Source organism: Schistocerca cancellata, chromosome 1 (genome assembly GCF_023864275.1).
Source record: "Schistocerca cancellata isolate TAMUIC-IGC-003103 chromosome 1, iqSchCanc2.1, whole genome shotgun sequence".
Lineage (NCBI taxonomy): Eukaryota > Metazoa > Arthropoda > Insecta > Orthoptera > Acrididae > Schistocerca > Schistocerca cancellata.
In genome coordinates, this window is record NC_064626.1 from 1,077,973,890 (window position 1) to 1,077,996,472 (window position 22,583).

General features: G+C 39.7%; 1 protein-coding gene across 2 annotated transcripts in view; it reads right to left on the reverse strand.

The window, feature by feature from the left end:
* The window catches only part of LOC126090925 (moesin/ezrin/radixin homolog 1), an 88,550-nt gene extending 67,146 nt beyond the window's left edge, over nt 1–21,404 (reverse strand). The window contains exons 1-2 of one of the 2 annotated variants that reach the window (XM_049907023.1): nt 21,272–21,404; nt 20,554–20,604 (exon numbers count right to left, since the gene is read on the reverse strand). In XM_049907023.1, the coding sequence (XP_049762980.1) occupies nt 20,554–20,565 (12 nt within the window). In that variant the 5' untranslated portion in view covers nt 20,566–20,604; nt 21,272–21,404. Of the gene's footprint in view, nt 1–8,722; nt 8,859–20,553; nt 20,605–21,271 lie in introns of those variants that run through there. The other variant, XM_049907022.1, reaches the window with a different exon arrangement.
* Nucleotides 21,405–22,583: the final 1,179 nt, after the last annotated feature.

Below are 22,583 nucleotides of genomic sequence, written 5' to 3' on the forward strand. Positions count from 1 at the left end.
TGAGAATAAAGTATGGAGTGTAATGTACGAAGGTTGGAACTTTAATAGTGGCAACTATTTATTTACAGCTCGTACAAAATAGATACACGTTTCAAAATTCTACTGACCTTCAAAGCAGTCACCAGAATTGTGTATAGCCCGTTGACAACGATGTAGAAGTCTTAGGATACTCTTAGCAGTGCCAGTTGCGTAGACAGTTCGAGCGGCGCGGTCTATTGCCCGACGAATTTATAGCGGTTCTGAAACCGAATATCGTGAAGTATTTACTTCAGTTTAGAAATCGAGTTGAAGTCAAGAGGGTTTACTTCAGGGGAGTGCAGTAGGTGGTACAGCACTTAGCAGCCCCATCAGTCCAGCATCAGTAACAGCTTGCACAATACTTGCTTTAGCATGACGGTCAGGTCCTGCAGAAAGTACCATCACTTCTGTCTCTAAGCTGGTCATAGGTTGTGTTCCAAAAATGAACAGCATAGAAACAGAAGTGAAGACACTTTGTGCACGACCTGACCATTTTTAGGACAATGCTCAAGCACGTACAGTGCAAGCTGTTACCGATTTGTTGGACTGATGGGGCTACCAAGTGCTATACCACCTACTGCAATCCCCTGATGTAAGCCCTCATGTGTTCAACTCTATTTCTAAACGGAAGGAAACATCACGGCATTCGCTTCAGAACTGCTGCAAATTCGTCGGGCAATAGACCGCGCCGCTCAACTATCTACGCAACTGGCACTACTAAGAGTATCCTACGACTTCCACATCGCAGGCAACGGGATATACACAATTCTGTTGACTACTTGGAATATCAGTGAAATTTAGAAACACGTATCTATTTCGTGTGTTGTGATCTTCAGTCCTGAGACTGGTTTGATGCAGCTCTCCATGCTAATCTATCCTGTGCAAGCTCCATCTCCCAGTACCTACTGCAACCTACATCCTTCTGAATCTGCTTAGTGTATTCATCTCTGTCTCCCTCAACGATTTTTACCCTCCATGCTGCCCTCCAATGCTAAATTTGTGACCCCTTGATGCCTCAGCACATGTCCTACCAACCGATCCCTTTTTCTAGTCAAGTTGTGCCACAAACTTCTCTTCTCCCCAATCCTATTCAATACCTCTTCATTAGTTACGTCATCTACCCACCTAATCTTCAACATTCTTCTGTAGCGCCACATTTCGAAAGCTTCTACTCTCTTCTTGTCCAAACTATTTATTGTCCATGTTACACTTCCATACATGGCTACACTCCACACAAATATTTTCAGAAATGACTTCCTGACAAATCTATACTCTATGTTACATTTCTCTTCTTTAGAAACGCTTTCCTTGCCATTGCCAGTCTACATTTTAATTCCTCTCTACTTCGACCATCATCAGTTATTTTGCTCCCCCAATAGCAAAACTCCTTTACTACTTTAAGTGTGTCATTTCCTAATCTAATTCCTTCAGCATCACCCGACTTAATTCTACTACATTCCATTATTCTCGTTTTGCTTTTGTTGATGTTCATCTTATACCCTCCTTTCAAGACACTGTCCATTCCGTTCAACTGCTCTTCCAAGTCCTTTACTGTCTCTGACAGAATTACAATGTCATCTGCGAACCTCAAAGTTTTTATTTCTTCTCCCTGGATTTTAATACCTACTCCAAACTTTTCTTTTGTTTCCTTTACTGCTTGCTCAATATACAGATTGAATAACATCGGGGAGAGGCTACAACCCTGTCTCACTCCCTTCCCAACCGCTGCTTCCCTTTCATGCGCCTCGACTCATAACTGCCATCTGCTTTCTGTACAAATTGTAAATAGCCTTTCGCTCCCTGTATTTTACCCCAGCCACCTTTAGAATTTGAATGAGTATTCCAGTCAACATTGTCAAAAGCTTTCGCTAAGTCTACGAATGCTAGAAACGTAGGTTTGCCTTTCCTTAATCTTTCTTCTAAGATAAGTCGAAAGGTCAGTATTGCCTCCTGTGTTCCAACATTTCTACGGAATCCAAACTGATCTTCCCCGAGGACGGCTTCTACCAGTTTTTCCATTCGTCTGTAAATAATTCGTATTAGTATTTTGCAGCTGTGACTTATTAAACTAATAGTTCGGTTATTTTCACATCTGTCAACACCTGCTTTCTTTGGGATTGGAATTATTATACTCTTCTTGAAGTCTGAGGGTACTTCGCCTGTCTCATACTTCTTTCTCACCAGATGGTAGATTTTTGTCAGGACTGGCTCTCCCAAGGTCGTCAGTAATTCTAATGGAATGTTGTCTACTCCCGGGGCCTTGTTTCGACTCAGGTCTTTCAGTGCTCTGTCAAACTCTTCAAGCAGTATCATATCTCCCATTTCATCTTCATCTACATCCTCTTCCATTTCTACAACATCGCCCTCAAGTGCATCGCCCTTGTATAGACCCTCTATATACTCCTTCCATCTTTCCGCTTTCACTTCTTTGCTTAGAACTGGGTTTGCATCTGAGCTCTTGATATTCATACAAGTGGCTCTCTTTTCTCCAAAGGTCTCACTAATTTTCCTGTAGGCTATATCTATCTTACCCCTAGTGAGATAAGCCTCTACATCCTTACATTTGTCCTCTAGCCATCCCTGATTAGCCATTTTGCACTTCCTGTCGATCTCATTTTTGAGAGGTTTGTATTCCTTTTTGCCTGCTTCATTTACTGCATTTTTATATTTTCTCCTTTCATCAATTAAATTCAATATTTCGTCTGTCACCCAAGGATTTCTACTAGCCCTCGTCTTTTTACCTACTTCATCCTCTGCTGCCTTCACTACTTCGTCCCTCAGAGGTACCCATTCGTCTTCTACTGTATTTCTTTCCCCCACTTCTGTCAATTGTTCCCTAATGCTCTCCCTGAAACTCTGTGCAACCTCTGGTTTAGTCAGTCTACCCAGGTCCCATCTCCTTAAATTCCCACGTTTTTGCAATTTCTTCAGTTTTAATCTACAGTTCATAACCAATAGATTGTGGTCAGAGCCCACATCTGCCCCTGGAAATGTCCTACAGTTTAGAACCTGGTTCCTAAATCTGTCTTACCATTATATAATCTATCTGATACCTTTTAGTATCTCCAGGATTCTTCCATGTATACAACCTTCTTTTATGATTCTTGAATCAAGTGCTAGCTATGATTAAGTTATGCTCTGTGCAAAATTCTAACAGACGGCTTCCTCTTTCATTTCTTAGCCCCAACCCATATTTACCTACAATGTTTCCTTCTCTCCCTTTTCCTACTGTCGAATTCCAGTCACCCATTATTATTAAATTTTCATCTCCCTTCACTACCTGAATAATTTCTTTTATCTCATCATACATTTCATCAATTTCTTCGTCATCTGCAGAGCTAGTTGGCATATAAACTTTTACTACTGCAGTAGGCATAGGCTTCGTGTCTATCTTGGCCACTATAATACTTTCACTATGCTGTTTGTAGTAGCTTACCCGCACTCGTATTTTTTTATTCATTATTAAACCTACTCCTGCATTACCCCTATTTGATTTTGTATTTATGAATCTGTATTCACCTGACCAGAAGTCTTGTTCATCCTGCCACCGAACTTCACTAATTCCCACTACATCTAACTTTAACCTACCCATTTCCCTTTTTAAATTTTCTAACCTACCTGCCCGATTAAGGGATCTGACATTCCACGCTCCGATCCGTAGAATGCCAGTTTTCTTTCTCCTGATAACAACGTCCTCTTGAGTAGTCCCCGCCCGGATATCCGAATGGGGTACTATTTTACCTCCGAAATATTTTACCCAAGAGGATGCCATCATTTAACCATACAGTAAAGCTGCATGCCCTCAGGGAAAAATTACGGCTGTAGTTTCCCCTTGCTTTCGGCTGTTCGCAGTACCACAACAGCAAGGCCGTTTTGGTTAATGTTACAAGGCCAGATCAGTCAATCATCCAGACTGTTGCCCCTGCAACTACTGAAAAGGCTGCTGCCCCTCTTCAGGAACCACATGTTTGTCTGTCCTCTCAACAGATACCCCTCCGTTGTGGTTGCACCTACGGTACGGCTATCTGTATCGTTGAGGCACGCAAGCCTCCCCACCAACGGCAAGGTCCATGGTTCATGGGGGGAGGATCTATTTCGTACGAGCTGTCAATAGTTGCCACTATTGACGTTCCAACCCTCGTATTTACACTGTTCTCAAATTGTCAACGAAACTAGTAATTGCAATAAAGGTCTTAAAACCAAGCGGTTCTGGCTTTCACAAAAAATATATAAATACTTTATTCTTGCTGGAGCCCTTGGACCCCGTACAGAACAGAATCATATGAAGACACCCGGAGGCACACAATAAATAGCTGAAGTTTTTTCTAGCACTGCCTTTTCTCAGTGATCCCTGAGCACCATCTTCATACATTTTTCTTAGAATTAGCTCCTTGGCATTATTACTAGTTAGGAAGACGGTGGTTAAAACGACCGCTTTCGAAAACTGCTTTCGCCGCACGGCAAAACTAGAGAGTTTACACGGTTCAAAGCAGCCTGACTAAGGACGTTGAGGATCTCTTTCGACACTGGGAAATTATCCACACCGTCGAAGCTATGTTCTTACGCAAGCTGCTTAAGGACGTCAGGCGGAAGCAGTCATACGACGCACGGACAAACAGCAAGGCGGCTCCAGCTTTGGTCCATGAATTAGCTCCGGCTCAAAGGCATTTTATGACGTGAGTGGATTAGCTCCGGCTCAAAGGCATTTTATGACGTGACTGGTAGCTTCGTTTGCCCTTTTGCTGACAACATCCGAATTTATGACAGACGGCTAGTCCGAACTGCTGCAGATAAGAGACATCTGTATATCGTACGTAACTGATTTGGCAGCTGTTTCAATGCACGACAATCGGCACTTACATTTTCACCTGTGACGAGAAGTACAAACGTTTTGTTAAGACTAGTATATTAAGTGGCTGTTTAAGTCATCCGAATGCGGCACAGATGGATGCCTTCTAGCCGTTGGCCTTCACTTTACAACGTGGAGAAAAACATGCGAAATGCCCTTCCAAGAATTCTCATCTTCGCAGGATACCTTCATTTTTTCCTTTGTGTTTCGCTCGGCCAAGGCTGTTGGGGACAAACTAGCACCGCAGAAGACAGAATGTTAGCAACAATACAGTTCCTGAAGAAACAGTTAACGAAACGACTTTCTCCCTTTGCAATCGTTTATGTTAATATTAACTGGTCGAGGCTTTTCGGCGCAGTCCTACTTTTAAGCAATAAGGAAACTTGCTTGAAATACAGCTGGATATCACACATACTAAACCAACTGTACCCTTCTAGAGCTTGCAAAGAGTTCTTAATCATGTAAATTTGATGGAATATTCCATACTACTACTACTATGATTATGTAGGTTAAGATACCACGTATCGCACACTGCACCCGTTCACCCTGGTGGCCCTCGTTTCCGAGTAATTGACGAAAAAATTCGGAATTTTGCGTGATTCTCAACATTAAAAAGTTGGGCTATACAGTCTGGTTCCGTGGTGTAATGGATAGGATAATTGCTTCACATGTAGGTCATGCGATCGAGTGATCAGGTGCAGTAAACTTATTTTTAAGTCTGATCATTTTATTCAAAAAATTGATTGAAATGAAATAATTTATTTCCATTCCTATGTCAACTTTAATAGTAATACCAACTTCACTTGTTTCCTTTATTGCTATGTTTCTACTTGAAATCTTTGTTCGTACGTTTTTAATTAATTTTGCATATTAATTACGAAGTAATTTTGTTTCATCACTGTTCTTTCGTCCACGTTATTGCGTTCATTATATGTATTTCTCATTATGCTCGAATTTCGTTTTACTTGTAAACCATTCTTTCATTTGTATCTTCATCCGAGTTATTTTTCCCATTGTACAATAGGTATTTCGGTTGTCTTAAATATTTGTATAACAATAACCATGTAAAAAATTTCACATCTGGTAATGAAAAATACATTTTTCACACTAATTCACGGTCAACAGATTATTTTGTCTTGTGTAACTGATAGATCGGAATTTTCAAATAATGTAATATTACAATAGAAAATATGGCTACATTCATATTCACAAAAATTCTGAATGTAAAAAGAGTGGTAAAAAAATTTAAACACATGAAAAAGTTCATAGGGCGATTAAAATAATGTGACAAAGGAATAGAAATAAATTACATTTAAACCAATTAATTGAATAAATATAATGGTCAACGTCATTTTGATAAAGATTTAAAATGAAAAATCTCGCTGGCCCTGACGAGATTCGAAACGACATGTGATGCTATTATCATGTACACTATAGGAACCAGACTTTTGTTTAACGTTACAGTGCAGCACGCAAAATTCCGAAACTACTGTTCAGTTACTCGTAAACTAGGGCCCACCAGTGTGAACGGCTGCAGGGTGCGATACCTGAGATCTTAACCTACATGACCATATATTTTGCTTCAGAAAATCTAAACCATCGCTGTGAATCTCTCCTTTTCATACTGGCTGCATGTGGAACCGTCTGAATCTACTTACTGCAATCAAGCCTTTGCTCCTTTCCAATGTCTACAATTTTGTTGTCTTGGTTTTCAATCCACAGTGTTTTACTGAACTCTCCAAGATGGTATATTCTGTGCAAAGCATCTTCATCTTTGAATAATTACGCTCTCTTCACCCATCTGAACCTGCTGAGTATTCATGTCTAGGTGCATCTTTATAATTTTTACGTTCCACACTTTCGTTACCAAACAGACTATTCCGTGTTGCCTCAGCTTGTGATCTTTTAACCAATCCTTCATTTAGTGAAGTTGTTCCATAAATTTCGAGTCTTCTTGGTTTTATTCAGTCCTACCTCATCTGTTATCCATTCTACTCATCTGATCTTTCAGCATACAATATATTTCGAAAATCAGATTACTGTTATAATACTACGTACACTTCTATTATACTCCGAAATCCCAGTCTTCTCGGAACATAGTCACGTTGCAATTAAAGAGAAACTAGTGAATAAGTTGGCACACTTCTGATCCGTGAGGGTCTTGTTTTTTTGACTGGCATTAAATTTGCCGTTTCCCTTCCAGTGTAGAGGATTGTACTTCATTCTGTCCACGTCAGATAATGGGTTTCACATCAATGGAAACACTGCGCACTGCAACCACCAGGTTCAAATCCCATCAATATCCATAACAGTGCTCCACTCCAAGGCTATTTACCCCTATTTAGAAGAGTGCCATCAAGCCGAAAACGATAGCGCTGAAGTAGTGCACTGAAGTTCAGTAACGTGTAAGTTTAATTATGCAGCAACACCACAAAAATTAAGTCTCACAGGACCACTTGCAAAGTGAAGCCCACCAATCGAGATTGTGATCATGACCTACATCAGAATTAGGTTCAAATAAGAAACAACTGCGACAGTAATATTTTGGCACGAACTGAATAACGTCCCTTAAAATTTTATTCTCTGGTAACGCAACAAGCAGCTCCAGCCATCACCTGGCAACAGCTGGAATTCTTCGGATCACGTCGAGTTTCTTTGTGCTCCTCTCGTAGCTCGCCGTTCCTAATGACGTCATGTGTCGCGTCTGAACCTAGACCTCATTACCTCATACGACGACCTCGACCACGTTTTACGTAAGGTGAATAATGCTTTGCATCCTGAAGTATTACTCAACCACATGACTACCAATGAATGACGGTTAACGTTAGTTTTATGCCTATAATGGCACACCCCACACGCGATCTGCCCCTATTTTTAACGCATGTCAACCTCGTTCGTCTGAGAAAGTATGTTTTCGAAGAAAGTACAGCAAGGAATCTAGCGGGAAGTTTCGGTTCTTTTCCTATGACGTTACGAGATTTAAAGTGCCATGCATTCCCTGAAATGAGCTCCCAAGAAACTTTGAAAATAACGCTGCGAAGGTTTATCGGAATAACTTACTTCTCAGCAAGCAGAACTATGTTTAAACAGAATTAATCCTCTAGGCAGTTAGACTTCCACAACCCGAGTAAACAGTAACCTTTCAAGAACTATGTCCTAATCAGAACACAGTAACAGTAACTGATGTGTTTCCTACCGTTAATCAAAATTTTAAAGCTCTGTTTTCGATGTCTGGTATTGAAGAGCGACACATTACAAGTTCTGAAAAGAAAATTACAGCATTTGACACCAACGTATCCCCAAGTCTGACCAATTACATAATTGGTGCACGATGATGTGGGCAACATCTCCATTTCGTATTTAACAATGGAAGCTTATAACAAAACGTAAGTGCGAGGGACCCACCCATCTCTAAATTCTTCGTCCAGATAACGGACCTGGAAAATTAAAAGGCTGTCAGTAAATTTTTACTGCGGAAATAGGATGCGAGCCCAGAAAATTGATTACTGTGGAACTCCCACGTACTGTGTGCAACATGGTTACGCACAGCTAAAGAGCGTTCATAACGCATACAGTAGTCTGGAGAAGGCTTCGCGCTATCTGGTAGTAGAAGCCTAATGACAATGAAAGTAGGAGACAAATTATTTTGTACTATTTAAGGTACTCTTCGCAACTCAAGTCTAACTAGGAAAACCAACGACGTTGTTAATTGTTCGGCAAAAACTTGAGATGCCCCGCCCCCTTTTCCCCTACACACACACACACACACACACACACACACACACACACACACAAGAGAGAGAGAGAGAGAGAGAGAGAGAGAGAGAGAATGAACTTTCTGCAAACATGGCTTACCACTTTTCCGCCGGCAACCATGTTTTTCTAGAACTCAGACGTGCACACAGAAGACAAGCTCGGCCAGAACTGAGCAAGAGCTCCACCCGAACATCAACCGGGTGCACAGGCGCGGGAAGAGACTGACCTTGCTTCGTCCGCTCCACCAATAGAAAACTGCCCCAGCGACGTTGGCCAATAGCGACACAGCTGTGGCGTGACTTCATCGTTTTTGAAGCGCGACAACCACCTGTTACGCCTGCCTCGAAGCCCTCGCTCCAAAAAATGTGACAGGGGGAGTCCTATGCTGTACATTTGGCAGCAAGGGGACAATTTTTTACCCTATAACTGAAATGGATTCTTGATCCGATACCAGAAATAACTTTAAGGCACTTCAAATGTACGTAAAATTGAAACTGCAAAATGTTCGTAGTTACAGGAAACGAGACCGCAACAGGAATGGTAAATGAAGGTAACATTCCGAGATTCATACATAGTAAGAACGAGTGAAATATTCTGCCTCTTTCACGTACTGAGTCCCGGACGTCTTTCCATAATTGTTTCTTGTGTTTCAGGCACGTATATGTCACTGACAAGAGATCTGTTTTTCTTTAACTCTACAATTCACTGACTAAAAATCAAAAACCGTCTGCTTCACTTGGTATTCACAGTATATTCGATCTCACTGAAGTGTTAATGAACGTTTCTTACAGAAAAATCTTTAGCAGCAGTGCCCTTGTTACGAAGTTTAAGTTCAAAATTCGACAACTTTGAACATTGCATTCAACATTTTGCTGCTGCAGAATTTCAGTATTTACCTGCTGGAAAAACTTTCAGCACAAGCTCTCACAAACTAGTTTGATTTCTGTATTCTGTTTCCAACTTCTGCTTGTCCTATAATCCGAAGATTTCCTTAGATAACTTTTGAAAATACATTTACATTGTACTGTTAGAAATAATGAGGGTAACTCCAAAATAGGACAATATTACGTAGTATTGTCATCTTGGTCTTTAGTTCAAGAACTTTTATTCAACTCTCCAAGTTCGTCTATCCTGTACAAGCACCTTTATCTCTGATTAATTACTGAAACCTGCATCCATTTGAATCTGATTACACTGATGTCAAGGTCTATCTTTACCTCCCACCCTTCCATTATCATATGGACTATTCCTTGATGCCTCTGCATGTTTTCTAAGTGATCCTCTGTTTTATTCAAGTTGTACCATAAATTTGTTTTCCCCGAGATTAAATGCAGCACCAAGTCAATTATTGGCTCTATCCATCTAATCTTTTGCATTCTTCTATAACATTTCAAAAGAAGTATTCTATTCTTGTCTGAACTATTTATCTTCCACAATTCCCTTCCTCAGAAGACTACTCCAGACAAATACCTTCAGAGAAGACTTCCTAGCACTTAAATTTATATTAGGCAAGCTGTGTTGCCCAGGTATTTATTCCAATTTTATTATCTCATTTGTCCCTCACCTCTCCATCTCCTCCTTCCTGTTCTCTATCCTAATTATCTCACCCCCTCAGAAAGACTGTTGGTTCTTAGCTCCATAGTATTTATTTCCAGGCTTACATAATTTCTACCGAGTTTGGCTGAAAGCTATCCAGGGGTTTAGGTGAAGTTTATCTGTGCAGTTTTCCCACCTGTATCTCTAGCAAATTTTGCCCTGCAGTTTCATCTTTATGCAGCTCAATGTTTATAATGTTGTACTGCCAGAACTGTGTTTCATAAAATGATATTTAGCAGGTACGTCCAGTAATATATGTGAATACTGTCTGCAAAGTGTGGCATGAATACAGTAGTAAATAAGTAACCAAAACCTATTTATGCAGCAGTTTTACTGCATGAATAGCAAAAATGTAGGTGATGAACTTCAATCCTTCCATCACTTTGTGGGAGTTGTCAGCAAGACCAGTGTTGTGAATGTTTGAAATTGTGTGTAACATTACTTGCTAGTCCCTATGTACACTCATTCTCAAACACTGGATAAATAAAGTTTGGGTATTTGCACACTGTGGACACTCCTTTTCACCACACCCCTTTTGCAGGTAGATACTTCTACTCCCACTGCATTTCTTTACAGACTAGGTGGTATGTGTACCAGGTTTACTTGAAATTTGTCCAAATCACACACACACACACACACACACACACACACACACACACACACACAGAGGTGTAAAGATGTAAAATTTCTTTCACCAATGCCATAGCCAGTATGCATTCTACACTAAGGTGGCAAAAGTCATGGGATAGCAATATGCACATATACAGATGCAGCAGTATCTAGTCAAGGTATGGAAGGGCAGTGCATTGATGAAGCTGTCATTTGTACTCAAATGATTCATGTGAAAACATTTCTGACTATCAAGGGTGCACAATGGGAAGTAACAGACTTTGAACACTGAATGGTAGTTGGAATTAGACACTGGGGACATTCCATTTCAGAATTGGTTACACAATTCAATATTCTGTGACTCAGTGTCACGAGTGTGTCAAGAATTCCAAATTTCAGGCATTGCCTCTCATTATGGACAATGCAGTTGCTGACACTTCACTGAATGACCGAGAGTAACAGCATTTGCTTAGATTAGTCAATGCTAACACTGCACTGCACAAAATAACCACATAAATCAATATGGGACATATGCCAAACATATCTATTAGGACAGTGTAGTGAAATTTGGCATTAATGGGCAATGGCAGCAGACAACTTATAAGTGTCTTTGCTAACAGCTTGACATCACCTGCAGTGCCCTCTTAAGCTTGTGACCTTTATCAGTTGCACACTAGAAGACCAGAAAACTCTGGCCTGGTCAGGCAAGTCCTGTTTTCAGTCGGTAATAGCTGATGGTAGGGTTTGGGTTTGAGTGTGGTGCAGACCCCACAAAGCCATGGACCCATGTTGTCAATAAGGCACTATGCAAGGTGGTGTTTGCTCCATAATGGTGTGGGGCTTTGTTTACATGGAATGGACTGGGTCCTCTGCTTATGTTCTGCTACATTGAGACCATTTACAGCCATTCATGCACTTCATGTTCCCAAACAATGTAATTTTTATGGATGACAATGCATCATACAACCAGCCAAAATTGCTCTTGGCTGGTTTGAAGAACATCCTGCACAATTCAAGCAAATGTTTTAGCCACCCACATTGCCAGACATGAATCCCATTAACTAATTATGGGACATAATCAAAAGGTCAGTTCATGGAAAAAAACCTGCACCGCCAACACTAGATGTAGCATGGCTTGACTTGAGTCCATACCATGTCGAGCTGGTTTCTTACAACTGGCAAAAGGAGATCCAACAAGATATCCTGTGACTTGTCACATTAGTGTATATCCTCCATCAGTTACTGTGCTGCCCAAATAGCAGAACTCTTAGTGCCTTGTTTCCTAATTCAATTCCCTGAACATCACCTGATACACATGTCAAAAGCCTGAATAAGCACAGCCCTCTGCAAGATGGGCAGGAAGAGCGTTAATAGTGTTCTGGAAGGTATCAACAGAGTTTTGGAACCATGCTGAGCAATGGCCGACGGTGCCATGTTTCTGAGTTGAGGATTTATGGCACAAATAACCAAACTGATATGGCGTTCAGAATTCTGACTGGATTTAAACCCAGTCAGCCAGGGAGTACAGTAAACTACTCAGTGCTTTTTAACTACAAGCAGACACTGAGCAGTGTGGCATACTGCACTGTCCCACTGGTAGATGCCATCATACCACGGAAAAATAAACTGCATATAGGAGCAAACAAGGTCCATAAGGATAGACGCCTACTTGTGTTTATCTGTCACACCTTCCACAAGAATGTCACGCAGAGACGGCCATGAAAATGTTTCCCAGGTCATAATGCTGCTCCTTCCAGCCCGGACCATTCTGACGATCGTTGCAGGGTGTTTGCTTTCAAACGTTTCACACCATACATACCCATGGCCATCTGTCCACTGGAGCATAAAACACGATTCATCTGAAAAAGCCACCTGTTGCCACTCAGTGAATATCCAGTTGCAGTATTAGTGTGCAAATTCCAGCCTTCGTCACCAATGAACAACAGTAAGTATGTGTGCATGAACCAGGCAACTGCTGTTAAGGCCCATATGCAGCAATGTTTGCTGAGTAGTCATTGAAGAGAGCCATTACTGGTAGCCCCGTGGATTCATCCGCACCATCGGGTTACGTCTATTTGCTCATACACCTCTCTCAAACTGTCTTTCACACCTTTTGTCTATGGCCTGTGATGCATCACAGTTGCCTCAGCACTTGTCTTGCACAGCACCAATTTGTCATGCACAGTATACTTTAATCTTTTAGGCATGTGAATAGTTTACTAAGTCATTTTAGAAATGACTCTGCCTCCATCTGAAAACCAATGTTTCAGACACGAGATAAATTTATGTTTGCACATTATGACAATGCCTTCACTGTTCGTCTGTGTCCCCCCCCCCCCCACATGCTTTATATATTCTCCACTGATAGTGCTGTCACCTGTTGTATGAGTGGACATTGCATGTTGATGTCTAACACTGGCAGGTACATTTATGTGACTGGACCATGTAATTCCACTGTACTTCGTTGCCTTTGGTTGCTTTTGTCTTTGAAGACTTTCCATTCCATTCAACTACACTTACAAATCCTTTGCAGCCTGACAATTTCAACGCCATTCGCAAACCACAAATTTTTATCTCTTTTCCCTGAAGTTTAATTCCCAGTTCAAATTTCTAGATAACTTTTAGTGTTGGCTGAATGTACAGACTGAATAAAATCGGCGATAGGCAAAACCCTGCCCCATTCACTTCAACCACTGCTGCTTTTTCAAGTTCAACTGTTGAGCAGTAGTCAGATTTATGTACAGGTTATAAAAACCTTTCAATCCCTATATTAAAACCCTGTCTTCAAAATTTCAGTAAGTGTAGTCCCATCAACAGTGTCAAAAGTTTTCTTTATCTACAAATTATGTTCATATCTGCCTTTTTCCACCGAGATTTTAAGGTAAGACATGTGGTCAAGTACTACCTTAAGTGTTCCTACATTTCTCTGGGACCCAAAGTGGTCATCTCTCAGTAAATACTTTGAGTCAGTATTCTAAATTATCGGATGCATATACTGAGAAACTGAATGACTTTTGCAGATGTGAAATTTCTAAGCTCTAACTTTTGTGTTGTGGGTAATATTGACATTTTCCTCTCCAAAATCTGAGAAGTTCCCATTGAGTAATGGATCTTGGTATAACAGTCTGAAAAAGTGAGTGGTGCACAGAAGGGTGTAATAAGGTGTGTGTGTGTGTGTGTGTGTGTTGAAGAGGGGGGGGGGGGGGGAGGGGGTGTTGCTGAAGAAGGTTTTGCCCAAGAGCTAAAGTACAACAGTCTTTTCAATGTGTATCTGTAACTCAATGGGTCATCTTTAACAATGTGTAGCAATCCATCCTTCACCTATACTGTTGTTTACAGAGTTTGAAAATAGTAACATCCCTAAGTACAATACAAGAAGGGATAATGACTTACCACTGACAAGCTGTACTGTAAATGTAAAACAGTCTCTCTCCATCTCCTCACAAGGAAGCCACAATTATAATCCACAGAACATGCTAATAAACAACCTACTTCAGCAATTAAAGATCCACATATCTGGACTGGTTGGCAACAATGTAACAGCATTCACCACCATAAATGAATGTGTCATTTAAAATACAGGAAGACCCTAGTGAAGTACTTCCCTATACTTCCAATTAATTTGCTGTCTCTAAGCCAACACACTTCATCGCAAAATATTTACATTTTTCAGACTGATCTATGTGCAACAGGACAGGCCTGACAGAACCTGTGTTTTGTATGACAATATTAGAGAAATGTTATAACAATACAGACCTCAGCACCCTTATTCCACAGAAAGACTAGTATTTTTCTGTAAGAAACTCAGCATCAATTGTGGCTTAGCAACTGCTAAAAGAATAAGTGACAGCTGTTAAGGACATTCAAAATGTTATTTCATCTTGTTTTACCACTGAACTTCACTACTGTGGCTGGCCTGTAACAGTTTTAATAAGCAATGCCACCATGCACACAAGGCTAAATGCTATAAAACTGCACTCTTACAAGAAGCCTCACTTTTTAAAAATCAAACTCACCCTTCTCTGTGCAGCTGGATCACACATTGAGAAACTGAAGTTCAAATATCATAAAGGAAAGTCTTTCAGTATACACAATTGGAAACTTTCCCTGTTCAAACTTTTGCATGATGCATTTAATGTCAATCATTTAGGTGTAACAAGAATCTCCAACCCATTACTTTAATCAAAGATCTCAAGGATAATCTTGTTTTATCCCACCCAGAAAAAAATCTTGGGAGGTACAAGAAAGGATGGAGCACATTGTACTGAAGTTACACCAGAAACAGGCAACTGATCTTCAAACGAACTTATTAATTACAGCCTGAAATAGCCACAAAATGCTGGTTCAAGCAATAAAAATATTTTGTCAAAGGCAATACATCCACCAGCTACTCTGCTAGATTACAATGTCTAGTTTCAAGGCTTCAAATGAATCTTCACTATTCAGTAATCTCCCACATTATCTCAAGGCACCTTTCTTACCATTGTAACTGAATTGCCATGCAGTGCTTTGCACAGTAGTTATGTAGATACCACAGCCATTTTCATGGTATCATAGTGATTAGGGTCTACACAATTTTATTCTTCCCACATCTCTGCGTAGGTCTAACATTATTAGAAATGTTAAGAGTTTTTCATAACTCCCATACTTACCAAGTAATGTCAAAGCTGACAATCTTTGTCCTAGCAACAGTACTTGCTTACCTTCGCCCACCTTACGCCAGCATCCATTATTCACTGCTGCCTACTAAAGTAGTAACCTTACCAATTATAGTAAGGATATAAATGTACAAAAGCAAATTATGCTCACACCCATACTTTAATGTTGCCTTTAATGTTTTAGCATATTTTTATTTTCCTACATAATCAGAAATGTTGTGCATAGGATTCACGCCAGGAGTATGAACTTCTTACCACCAATGTTTCTGGGCGTTTTGTGTATCCATTCAGATATGATTCAACCTTCTGTGACCGATTTGGCCACACCTGAAAGGCCAACATAATCATGTCCATGTTTGGAGAAGTCCCAAAAAGTTTGACCAACACTGACAATGGCTGTAAAAGGCCTCCAGTCTTAATTTAGGTTTTGTATTTGAACATACAAGTTCTCTGCCTTCACATGATGTGGCATCAAATGCTATGAACAGAGCAGAATTCCAAACCAGCAAACTATGTTCTACCAATGCGAATTTATAACTAAGCAAAAATTCAGTAAGGGTTCACAGTTGCCATGTTATTCAATAGAGACCCATGCTTTATTGTTTGAGCTTAAGTGTGTGGTGAAAAAATTCATAACAGCCACAACAGTTCATCCATGTACTACTAAAGGATCCCAGATAATTTCTAAATATTCTGAGCTTGTTTTGAGCACAACTGTGCTACAAATAAGGTCTAAATTTTAGCAGGCATACACAAAAAGAACTGCACCACCTTCTGCAAGCAGCTATTTTCAGTCTTCTTTGAAAGTCTATCACTGTCATATGATGTTCATTGTAATTATCTTCTTGGTTACTTTTCCCTTCTAATTCATCAGGTTTTTAAACCTTTCCACACATTGTTTATTTCCTTGTCCCACCACATCTTTGCAGACCCAGGGGTCCTCCAATCCTGAAATAAATATACCTGTAGTCACCAATCAGATAACTGAACTAAGGATTCAAGGCTGGCATCAATTTTTCATTCAAATTGACTGCTATGCAAAACCATTCTTTCTAGCTTTCACAATGGCGTTACACTTTTTCACTAATTTAAGACATTCTATTCATATAACTTCTGCAGAAACCACACCAATCCACGCAGCCTACCAACTGCAAAAGCAATAATGGTGAAGTCCATAAAAGTATGGTAGTGAAATCTCTGAACTGTCTACTGAGAAGCAAAGAGCGATGAAACATTTTGCCCTGAATGGAATTAGGAAAACTTGGTAGCCCAAATCATAAGCTAGAAGATGCAAATAATGAAATAAAGTACCGATTTAAATATCTCTGCACAATCCACTTCCACACCTTATTGACTAAATTTCTCCTTATAGATGAGCTGAGAGTTTCAAATATTGTGTATGTCTTATTCACTGTTTTAGCCATCAGTATTTGCCTACTTTGGTTCAAAGGCTTGTGTAGACACTTCCCATCCCATATATTACTAATTTACTGAGTACTCCAAGTCTGCAAGGCTGACTGCCACACATGGGGCCCGGGATCAATTCCTAGCCGAGTCATTTTATGCATTCGGACTAGGTGTGTCGTCATCGATGCACAAGTCACCGAAGTGGTGTCAAAATGACTTTCACAGGACATTCGACCTGGCCAATAATGCCCTATACTGTTTCATTTTAGTCTGTCTAAATCTGTGACTATTCTTTTCATAATTAGGGACACCAAAGCAAAAACTTTCCTTGTAACCACATTTCACTGATTACTGTATGTCTCATTTCACCAGTTTGACAACTGGCAAAGGTCAGGGGCAAACAAATCACTGAAGTGCCTTCTAACTGAAGGAATTTCACAAGGCCATTGAGCCTCATAAAATTATTACCACTTTCTCTTAAATTCCAACTTGCTTTAAATGTATAGTGTACCATCTAATTGAGATTATACCCATATTTCGGGAGCATGCTGAACCACATTAACAACAATGCTTATACTTTTCATTTTAAATATCACAGGAAAATGCCAAGCCTCACAACTACATTAACATTGTGAATCTTCAGGTTTTCGCGGCGCAAAGACTGCTCCATTAAGTTTCGGGAATGCAGCCACATGAATTCTTCTTCTTCTTCTTCTTCTTATATTTCAGCTGTATACCTTTCAGCTATACGGCTGTCTCTGAAGATGGCTGACAGGTATACAGCCGAAATATTAGAAGAAGAAGCAGAATTCATGCGGATGCAATCCCGAAACTTAATGGTACATTAATATTAACTGCACAAAGCATCCGTACTACTAAAAAACAACTATAAAACTTCTTTGAGACTGGATTACTTTTTACAACTGGAAGTTATTACCTAGGTATTTATGTAACTGGATTTTTCTTGTTTCATACCCAGTTCACGAAATAAGCCCAGGATATCTCAACAGCATTTGCTGTTGCACAGTTTGCAGCACATTATAGCTTTCCATTTCAAATAATGCTGAATATTTAACAACTTAATAGATACAAGAACTATAACCAAATTTAGAATTAATTTTCATTCTGCAGTGGCATGTGCACTGATCCATGTGGGACCATGTCTCAAACCTGGGATCTTTGCCTTTCACAGGCTATTCACGCATAACCCACCTTCAGAGCTTCAAGTCTGCCAGTACCTCATCTCCTACCTTCCAAAATCCACAGAATTTATCTTATACAACATGCCACACTAGTACGCTTACAAGAAAGGACCACACAGTTTTAATCTGTCAGGAAGTTTCAATCTAACAGGTTTGTACGAGGTTGCACCATCATATGGAGCAACTTACTTTCCAGCAACGACAAAAAGAATTGTTAAAGTGACAACAGATTAGCATTTACCTAACAATGCTAATATTTATGCAACTGGGAAATACATTATCATATACATTTGTGCCCAACTTTCACAATTTTCACCTGATCACCACCAAAGTACTGGAAAATATCTACCAACTACAATACAATCAGAAAAGATAACTTACTGAATACTTTTGAGAACAAAGAGTAATATTAACAAGTTATGGATATCACAAATAACTATGTATGCTTTAGTCTTCAGCTCATTTACCTAAATCTGGTACAAACTACCCAATAACCCATACATTTGTCAAATTGATGTCCAGATTTTTATTGGCAGTATTCTTCTAATTATCTTTGTTTTCATATTTTTGTCGGAAATGTTGCCTGCCCACGAAATAGAGCAACTTTAGATTTTCAGGACATGTCATAATTTGACTTAATTCAAATATTACCTGACAAAAATATGATCAGCATCTACAATTTCCACCCTTAGCAAAACTCTACAGAGTGGTATTACATTGAAATTGCACTGAATTTAAACCTTCTGGCACAGTAAAAGTGTGTGAGCAATTATGTGACATGTTGACAGGTGATAAACTTGCTTGAGAGTTGGAAAATCCAAGAAATGTGATACGAGAGCTGACAATACTTTGCCACATGCAAGACACTTTCTCAATCATAAAAACAAACTGCAATGTAAAGACAGAAAACTTAATAGATATTGCATACATCAACTATTTTGGCAGACATTAAGAATGTAGGCCTATATCACATAAACTACAAAAAATGGAAGACTGGCAACCAGCAAAGCTGTAATACACAAACCGTGATAAGCTGAAACCAGCTTTAATTGTGAAATAAAAGTGGTAAAAAAAGTCTTCAGACAGACCCCTTGAAAGTTCCACATCCTCTAGGCAGGATTATGGTATTTTAGTTGGTAGATATTTTCCAGCACTTTGGTGGTGACTAGGTGAAAATTGTGAAAGTTAGGCACAAATGTATCTGATAATGTATTTCCCAGTTGCATAAATATTAGGATTTTTAGATAAATGCTAATCTGTCGTGTACCACTCTCACAATTCTTTATTTTGTTATTGCTTTCTAGAAGACTGCCAGATCAGTACTCCTCCCGACACAGAAATCAACATGCTACATAAGACTGTTTGTGAGCCCCATAGTCTAACAACTTACTCGGGCAGGAAGCTCTTCTTTGCAATGGTTAGCCTAAGAAAGTTCAGCAACTGTGATGACTTGCTAGTCACCTTGCCAGAGATTGTGGAAGAATCAGTCCTTTTCATATCGATACTACTCTCTTGGCATCCACTGCCATAAATGGTGAGAATTGTGTACTGGCCCAAACCCTTACAATGTTCATACTTTATTCGCAGCACAATATGCAGTCAGTCATATGGACAAGACTAGTTGATTGATGTGTCTTTTGTATGACGTTTTCAAAAATTAGCTAACAGTTAAGTTAGGTAAATATTCATGAGATCTCTGGCTACACGAAACACCCACAGAAGAATTTACATCTACATCCATACTCCGCAAGCCACCTGACGGTGTGCTGTACCTCAGTTTTGTAAGTAACAGTGGATGTGGTTCTGTCATGTTAACTTCCAATGGTGCACAGCGTTTTACAAATCTGGCCAATCCCAGTTCTGCCAACATGACTTGAAGTAACAATATTTTTGTTCACAATTTAGAAATCATTTATCCCTAAGCCTTATCTTTCCCATTTCACTCCCCAAATGCTTTTAGTGCAGTAAACCATGCTGTCTGTGCTGGCATCTGATGAAATCAGTAAGCATTACTCTGATGTGTCATTACCTAATTTACAACTGGACCAAAAGGATATACTTCCTTTATTAATTTTAAACACCCAGAGCATGTTTTATGCAACTAGTGTGGCTACCTGCCTGCATCACTACTTATTGCTATGAAAATTTAACAAACATGATGCCAAAATTATAGCTTTTAAAATGAGGTCTCATGGGTTTTGGTTCTCTTGCTTCATGAGGCCACATTTTAAGTAGCATTATTGGAACCAACACTGGAATCTGATAAAAACATTTGGAAGTTGAGTGCTGAGTCAATGGCTTCTTTCCTCAAGACCTTTCATTCTGGAAGTGTAATACTTACTACCTATATTAAAATAACTTCGCATCCATACCATCCTTTAATATTTTTATTAAACATTACATCATGAAATAGTGCTATAATTCTTGTATCACATTACATTTCAAAAACGGTACTCACTGATTTCGGCATTTTTACTGGCTCGACGTGTCTGCAGGTGAAAGAAAGATCCTGTGGAAAAATGTTAATTCTCATTACACTTGACATACATTAATACTTCCCTATATCGTTAACAAAAATAAATGTCAAGGCACTGAAAAAGTGTGTCTTGGTGAATGCTTAAATAACTACAATTACGGAAACACACACAAACAAGAATTGCTGGTACTCTGCAACAACAACGTTAACGATTTATTGAACATCTCACAAAGTAAAATTCAGAGAAAAAAGGAAAAACAAAAGTTGCGATGGAGCCTCTAATATTAAAGCGAAAGCACTATTACAGGACAAATATTAGTGATGTTTGAAACATTTGGTGGTAAACAACATAAAAACTAAATAGCACAACCACTACATTTACATGCACATTTCTTTAGCGCTTTAAAAACTTGTCTGCAGACCTGTCATGTGACAGGGCTACTCTTAAAAGTTGCACGCTGTGATATTCTTGTCAGGGTTTTAGAAATTCATGCCACCACTGTAACAAATCGCGAGACCTGATGCCCTGCCTTCAATGCATGGCCTACCGTCCGCAAACTATTTATCACGTTAAAATTCCTTTCTGTGAATTCCTTGGTGCACAAAATTGACGGATATAACCTGCTAGTATAGTACAACAAATAGACCTTCACCTTCGAAACAGTTTAACTATTTAAGAATGCAAACACACAACACTCACCACTAATCAACTGTCTTCCAACAGCGGTATCTTCACTCCACACCACTCCCTTTCACAACTTCAACTATCCGTATCACGTCACGTTGACTGACACCTCACACGTATAAAGATGGCGGTTCAAGGGTGTGGCGATCTTTGGTACGTCTCCGCTGCTTACTACCAAAGATTAGTATGGATGTGGTGTATAAAAGTATAGATATTCGGTATAATCAAACACAGCAAAATATCATTAATTAATTACGCTCGCTATATTGTCTTAATACGTTTTCATACATTAGGGAAGTAGTGGAAGGTCTGTTCAGTTACAACAATTTGAAGTGATGTAGACGTAGTATTTGGCGTCTCATGTAGTTCACTGACTTATATAGCATATTGTAGACGTATCATAAAATAAATACTCTTCTACGTAACCAAAAAATAGAGTTTTGCTCTTCGTTTACATCCAGTTCCTCATAGATGGAGCATTAGCTAAGCTGGACAAAGACACTTTAGGAAAACAGGTTTGACGTGTTGACCCCAAATTGGCATGGGGCTGATGTGATTCAAAGTAACTATGTAACGTCTAAACCAGAATACGCGAAAGTGGATATACAACCTGCTTCTTCTGAACACAATACCAGTCCTTTAATAATTGTACAATTTCACTCGGTTTCTATGAAAGTTAAAATGAAGCACAAATTTCAGAATGTTGTTGCCCATATGCAACGATCTGTCTGCGCAAATGTCTAAATCGCTTCAAATATGGTGTCTTAATACGACACAAGTTTCAATCTATTGCGCGCCCGCCATCTGTCAGCCTAGAAAAGAAACTTCGACGGCAAACGATTAGGTTGTCAGAACATCAAATTTCATTTCATTAGTTCAGAAACTCTGGTCATGGGGAAACACCATTACGTCTGTGTTCGCTGCTTGTGTTGAAAAAAAGTGCAGGAAACAGAAAGATAGATCAAAATGGTCTGAGGCACCATAAGTGTAGACAGTTTTCGCATATAAATTTACTTCGAGAGTTTGAGGGCAAAACCAACGACTCAGATGGTTCAAATGGCTCTAAGCACTATGTGACTTAACATCTGAGGTCATCAGTCCCCTAGACTTAGAACTACTCAAACCTAACTAACCTAAGGACATCGCACGCATCCATGGCTGAGGCAGGATTCGAACCTGCGACCGTAGCAGAAGCGCGGTTCTGGACTGAAGCGCCTAGAACCGCTCGATCACAGAGGCCGGCAAACCAAGGACTGGCATAGTTGTTTGCGGATGGATTTGGAAACATACGAAGGACATTTCATAAATAATGCACAGCTTGGTGTTA